Below are 7,239 nucleotides of genomic sequence, written 5' to 3'. Positions count from 1 at the left end.
AGTAATAAATTTGTATATTGATTGTGTTAAAAAAAGATCAAATAATTCTTTTTTTTTCTTTTATCATGCAGATGGAAGATATTTTCAGCAAAAACTTCTTTTATCATATAGATTTTTATCCTAATAAAGCTATCTATAGTGGTTATTAGTGGTTTCCTATTTACATAACTCTCTTTCAAAAGATTATTCTCACAAATTACTATCCCAAATCCTAAAAGCCTTCTTTAAAAAGTTTATTTTAACGGCAAACTATTATGAATAACGAGTAGCCAAATATAAACTTTCCAAGCAGGGATAGGGTTGATGTTTTGCAGTAAAAGAAGGATTCACCTTCCTTTGAGCGAATTCACTGTTGGATCACCCACCGATCACTTTAAGATTTGTGCAAGCAGGAGAACGATCAGTTCGGAGTGTTTAAGATTAGTGCGGTGGTTGATCCAACCATGGATGTGTGCGTAGGAAGGTAAATCCTTAACGAAGGTAAACAACATGGACAACTGATCTGATATTTTTGACCATCTATCATAATTGATCGATAAGCAAATTAAATTTTAGATAGAAGCAATAGTACACAATATAAATATTTAAAGAAGGGCTGCACCCAATTCTCTCGAGGGAGTAGGATATCCTGCAAATGGGGAGAGCATGGCCCCAAAGGTTGTTGACAACGATTTGGCCAATGAATGTGGCTCGAGTCCCTGTTCATGCTTGATGGACAGGTTTGATTTGCAGGACCGGCCTCGAGCTTATCGACTGATATCTCTCCTTCACTTTGTCTAACGGCTGTGTCATTACCCTATCCTCTTCCTACCGCGCATACGTGCAATCCCGTCAATTATCCATGAGCCAGAGGAATGAGCGTGGCATATGATATATCCTGGATAGACGGGGAAGAGACGGGAAGAGGGTTGCTAGCTAAGGCCTCATCATGGCATGATGCCTGCTGCGACCGTGGAGGATTGGAGAAGCCGCGTTATCCCATATCACGGCCCCTGCTCTTTATCCACCTAGAAGTGTCGGCATAAAATCGCAAGTTGGCCCTGCCGAACCAGTACGTGGATTTCGCAGCTGTGACCGAGAGGAGTCTGTCGGTGCACCTATTTATCCCATATGTCGGCCCCTGCGCTTTATCTACCCAGATTAATTTGAATCGTCGCCATAGATGGGGACTTAGTAGCCGCGACCAAGGGGAATGGGGAAAACCCAGAAGGAGATTATAGTTCAGCCCAAACCTGACCGTTAGGTACTAGGGGAAAAAAACGAAAGAGAAAAATCGAAGCAGGGCCTAATCGATCGATTTAGCCCAGCAAGCACCCCATCCCCTGTTTTCTTTCCAAAAAGCTGCTGTTTCGTGCACTAACGATCCACGAAACGAAAACATAATACTATTTATTCGTTGCACCCAGCACATGTGGGTTGAAAACACGAAAGGAAAACTAGAATACATCAGAGAGGGTAGGGAGCTTCATCTCTCCCTTCTTGGACACCGGCAGCGTCAAGTTGCCAACGATGGGGAGATCCACGGTGAGTCCCATCCGCATCTCATAGTCCATGTCCCAGTCCCTCCCAACATCCTTCATAATGCTCATCAAGAAGTCATACGGCACTTTGAGCGGGATGTCCAACTTGGTCGTCTCCTTCGCCGCGATCGACCCCGGGTCCGGCATCGTCCCCGACGCTATCTCCCTACAAATTAACACGCAGACATTATATATTACTCCGAAAGCAAAAAATAATTCAACGAGGAATTATTAGGTAACGTATACCTCCCGGCGCTTTTAAGAGAGTAAGAGATCTCGCAGATGGGGATGGCGTGGCCGTAGGGGTTGTCCACGGCGAGCTGGCCAACGAAGGTGGCCGAGTCGCTGTTGAGGTGCTTGATGGAGACGTCGGTGAGGCTGGCCTCCGGCTTCTTGACCTGGGCGATCTTGCCAGCTACGAATTCTTTCGCCTTGTCCAGCAGCTGCGCCATGATACCATATACTGTGCTCCTTCTATTCTGTCGTTATTCCTCTGGAGGACCGTGGATTTGATTTATAGATGGACGAGAGGCTGAAGACTGAAGAGTTATTGCTTTATTGGCATCTGTCACCGTGTCGGCGTGCTTCGCGGAGGTGGAGTAGCCGCCTTGCGACGCGTGCTACCCGGCATCAGTTGAAGCCGTCCAAATGGGAGGTTGGAGTGGTGTCTCGTGGCTACCAGGATGCTGACCGTTTGAACCCCGGCCGAAGGGTACTCATGGCCATCGTTGTGACGCGTGTGTTCTGATGCGGCTTGCTTGGGTATCTCGCGTGCATGATGCATACACGTGGGATGCAATGGCTATGCAGGTCACCTGGTTGGATATTTGGCCCAGAGCTGATGTCGGTCAGTGGCCTGAATTCTTCGTTTTGCTTGCTTCGAATCGTAAGTACGCTGGCGGAGAGTTGTATAGAGGAAGCTCCGTGATGCTGCCTCGGAAAGAAGCAGCCGATTTGGTAATTTGCGAACTCCGCGTATTATGACGATAGTCCCAAACAGGGAGCCGAAGACAAAGTCTTTTCATCATTAAACTTTAGTCGGGGCGAAAAAAGGCAAATTGACATGGATGTTTTTGGAGCAGAAAAAGGCAATATAAAATATATTTTCGAGAGATAAAAGGAGAAATAAATTTTAATAATGAGAAAAAAATAATTTTTGAAATTAACATATCATGATTGTCCATCAATATTCTTCATGTATGTCAAATGCCTCTTTTTTTAATCATAATCATTCATCTTTCTCACATGGACTACTTGCTGTCTCCAAGTAGAGAATACAATATATATACAAAGCTAATTTTGCTTGTGGCATGTGATGGAATCTTGAGGCCATATTGTCTCGTGCTTACACTATTAGAAAATTTGGCATCTAGGACATCAGCAAAGGAAAAAATACGTGACTATTAAGATGCACAAGATAATTTAATTGTATAGATAGATGTACTGTGCGTAAAAGTCCACCATCCAAGGCTTGAATGTGTGATTCATTTAACCAATTAGCAAAGGTACGTGCATGCACTTGCTATCATTATAAATACAAATTCTATCAGAAGTATTTCTCTTGTTTTGTCTATCTTTAGGACAACACAAGATGGCATTGACAGGGGATCCAACTTGGCAACAAGTCTTTGAGTTCAACATATCCTTATGGATTCATATGTTGAGATAGGTCAGATTTTACATTGTGAAAAATTTGAATTATAAGATTTCTTATGTCAACTTGGGTGGATAGTACCATCAACAGAAAAAGGAGCTTATCTAAGGCATGTATGCTTGGACCTAGCTCAAAATCCAGCTTAGAAAGTTTATCATTGCATTTTTAGGATTTATTTTATAAAATAGTTTAGTTTTTCTTTTATTTTCTATATATTTCTATGCCACCAAATATATTCTAAAAGAATTTAAGAAACTAATACAAGAGGTCGCTTGCTTGTTACTTGAAATTTTAAATCTCTTCTGGTTAAAGATATAAATGTCAATATTTCTTAACTAGTTGAGTCATTATCACAAGATAGTCGGCTATAAAAAAAAAAAAAAAAAAAAAAAATATAGAAATATTTTCTCAATTTTAGTTCAATTTCACTTACATCCTCTATACTCTAAAAAGTATAAAATTGATCCCTTTTAGTTATCAATATATTCCAATATGGTCCAGCTATCTATCTCTATTAATAGAATAATATCATATAACCATCATATGATACCATTATTTTATAAAATAATAAAAATATCCTTATCTCTACTTCCTTCCTCCTCTCTAATTGATTTCCTCCTTTATCATCAGTATCCCTCCATCCTCCTCCCCTTCTCATCTATTTCTCCTCCTTTATGATGGCTCCCTCCATCTCCACCCATTCTTCCACCACCTCTTCTTCTTCCTCCTAGTCCCTCCTCTCCAATTGGTCCCCTTCTCCTCCGTTGCTGGCATCCCTTTTCCTCCCTCTTCCTTTCTCCTTTCTATCCTCCTCATCCATTTATCCTCCTCCATAGTAGCTCCCTTCACCTCCATCTATTCTTTCACTCTCTCTTCTTCCCCCTTCTTCTCATCCTTCTCCCTCCTCCCTCCTCCCTCCTCTTGAATTGATCCCTTCCTCCTCCATCGCCAACATCCATCTTTCTCCCTCTTTCATTCTTTTCTTTCTTCTCATCCATTTCTTCTCCTCCATGATGGCTCCCTCTATCTCTATCCATTCTTTTACCATCTCTCCCTCCTCTCCATCCTCCTCTCTCCCTCCACCTCTCTTCTCTCAGCTTGATCTCCTTTTTCATCATCGACATCCCTCTTTCTTCTTCCTCTTTCCTCCTCTTTCTTTTTACCCATTTTTTCTCCTCCATGGTGGCTCCCTCCATTTCCATCCATTTCTCCATAGCCTTCCCTTTCTTTTCATCCTCCTTATCCTTCTCTTTTTCCAAGCCACCCAAAAGCCATCCTCCTCCACAGTGGCCCCCCTTCTCCTCCTCTTTATCATTTTCTCCTCCAAATCCACCCATGAGCGAGAGGCATTTCTATCCATTGAGATGAAAAGATAATACCATTTGTTTATAAGTGAACGACTGGATCACATTGAAACATATTGATAAGTAAAAGGGCCAATTTGATATGTACTTTTTAAAATATAGGAGGTATGAGTGAAATTAGGTTAAAATTGAGAAGATGTTCTTATAAATTTTTTTAAAAAAATAATTTTTAATATCATATTATAATTTTTAAATAAACTCAACCTATATGGATAAGATAATATTTATCAATTCAAACAAATGACATTGTGAGCAATAAATATGTACCAGCTAAAATAACTAGCGTTATGAATGAGACAATATTTGTCAATTAAATAATTGATACTACAAATAAAAGGATATTTATCAACCAAAACAAATAACTTTGTGAATAAGGCAACATTTGCTAGTTAAAATAGATAAAACTCTAAATAACAATGTGTGCCACCTAAAATACTCGATAATAAAATGAGTCTACATTTGCCAACTAAAGTAATTGATGTTGCAAATGAAGCTTAAAAGATAATGTTTGTCAACCCATAAAGGTAAAAATGTCTGGGGCATTTTCTTGAAACGTTAATGCAATTCACAAAAGCCAAGTGTAACTCATGAGGGAATGATGATTGTGTTTAATATAAAATTACTTTTTATTTCCCTACCATGGCAGTAGTGCTAGTTGATGGAATTGTGCTGTATTACATTTTACTTAGCATCCTTATCTTAGATTTAATCCCAATAGCCAAATTATTGAGTTATTGTTCCCTCAAACATGGTATCCCTTTTTCCTGTGAATATATTCTGGGCAAATTGGATTTGAATAGATAACACTACTCCACTCAACACAACGCGGCCGAACCTCATCCAGCTTGATCTAACTATTATTTTATGTTTAAACTTGTGGACTTGCTTGTCTAGATTGCATCAGATTTGTCACTTGGGCAAGAGTTCAAAAGTCTGATTTTGGTTCGAGCCGACTCTGAAGGGAGTAGTGCGTATAAAATAGAAGGTGATGATTGGCCCCTCTAAATATCCAAAAAAAAAAAAAAAAAAGGCTGTAGAGTTGGGTGGGCTTTTAGGTTGGGTTGTTAGTTTAGGTATGAATTAGCCCTTCATGATGTAGTTTAGTCTGTTTAGATGGTGGATAGGCCTTAATTCTTGATTCAATCTGACTTGATAAGTTGCAACATACTTCTCATTAGACAGACTTTAAGAAACCAAGAATAGAGTTTTCCTACTCTCATAAAATCACCGATCTTAAAAATTTTAACAATTATAAAGATTTGATTCTATTACATCATGATCTCCATAATTAACCATATGGATGAGACAAAATTTGCTAGGTAAAATAACTGATACGGCGAGTGAGACACTATTTGTTTAGCTAAAAATTGATGCTATGCATGGGAGAATACTTGATAGTCAAAACAACAAACACTGCAAACAAGACAATGTTTCCGGTTAAACTAATCGACACTCTGAATGAAACAACATTTATTAGCTAAGACAATGAGTGCTATGAGTGAGTCGATGTTTGTTAGCTTGAACGGCCGACATTGGTGGTGAGACAATATTTACTAGAAAGAATAATTGACATCACGAATGGAACCATATTTATTAGTTCCTGGAGGGAGAAATGTTTAAGGCGCTTATCTGAAAGTTAATGCAATTAACTAGACTTTAGTGCAACACACGTTGCAAATGGGACAATGTTTGCTAGCTAATATTGATATAAAATGCCCAATATACTTGTTGCGGCCAATCCCCTCGTCGCCTGATCGCCGGGAACGAACGCCTACAAAAGAAAGTCTGCACTGACCGGAGGCAGCTCCGGCGGGGACCCTCCGACGGTCAAGTCAGAGAGGAGACCGAGCAACAGTGAAAAGAAGACAGAGAGCTCAATCGAGAGAGGGAAAGAGAAGGAGAAAGAGCAAGCCTGAGAGTTTTTTTTTGGAAGGACCTCTTCCGGCACTGTTGCCTTCCCCGTTTTATAGTAGAGCGCGGCATGGCGCCGTCATTAATGGCGCAGACAATGTGAGGAGTTGTCAAATCGCCGGATGCTGTCAGAGTCGCCGTGAGCTGTCAAATCACCGCGGGTTGTCAGAATCAACCCATGTCCTTGGCAGGACAATGTTTCAGGATGGTTACACAGCACGTCCTTGACAGGACAGCAGTCCATAGCGGTCGTACGACATTTGGGAGGGCTGGCCGATCATACATAGGTATTCGACTGCCAGGACGTCGGGTGATGATCCGGCGGCACCGTCGGCTGGTCTAGTGTCTTGCTTAAGTCGGACGTCGGCTGCCACCCCCGACAGTGAGTCGGTAATATGGGTTCGGTCGCTCGGTCGGTCGGGAACAGCATGGGTCGGTTCAGCCGATACACCTTCGGTTCGGCCGACACACCTTCGGTCGGATATTGTCGGCAGCCGTCTGTCGGGGTCGTCGGTCGGAGTCGTCCGTCGGGGTCGTCCGTCGGTCGTCGGTCGGGGTCGTCCGTCGGGGTCGTCCGTCGGAGTCATCGGTCGGGGTCGTCCGTCGGAGTCGTCCGTCGGAGTCATCCATCAGTCGTCGGTCGGGGTCGTCCGTCGGAGTCAGAGTCATCCGTCGGTCGTCAGTCGGGGTCGTCCATCGGGGTCGTCGGTCGGTCGGGGTCGTCCATCGGAGTCGTCCGTCGGGGTCGTCCGTCGGAGTCGTCCGTCGGTCGTCCGTCGGGGTCGTCCGT

The 7,239-nt window shown here is 42.3% G+C and overlaps 1 protein-coding gene across 1 annotated transcript; it reads right to left on the bottom strand.

Annotated features, from left to right (window-relative positions):
- Window positions 1-1,369: 1,369 nt before the first annotated feature.
- LOC105040787 (late embryogenesis abundant protein Lea14-A) lies at window positions 1,370-2,026 on the bottom strand. Its single transcript, XM_010917476.4, has 2 exons — window positions 1,767-2,026; window positions 1,370-1,686 (listed from the first exon to the last, which is right to left on the bottom strand). The coding sequence occupies exons 1-2, from the start codon at window positions 1,970-1,972 to the stop codon at window positions 1,437-1,439; spliced, it is 456 nt and encodes a 151-aa protein (XP_010915778.1). The 5' UTR covers window positions 1,973-2,026; the 3' UTR covers window positions 1,370-1,436.
- Between the last annotated feature and the right edge of the window lie 5,213 nt (window positions 2,027-7,239).

The sequence above is a fragment of the Elaeis guineensis genome, chromosome 3, assembly GCF_000442705.2.
Source record: "Elaeis guineensis isolate ETL-2024a chromosome 3, EG11, whole genome shotgun sequence".
Taxonomy (NCBI): domain Eukaryota; kingdom Viridiplantae; phylum Streptophyta; class Magnoliopsida; order Arecales; family Arecaceae; genus Elaeis; species Elaeis guineensis.
Note: the sequence above shows the minus strand (reverse complement) of the source record. Positions and strands in the feature narration are given on the sequence as shown.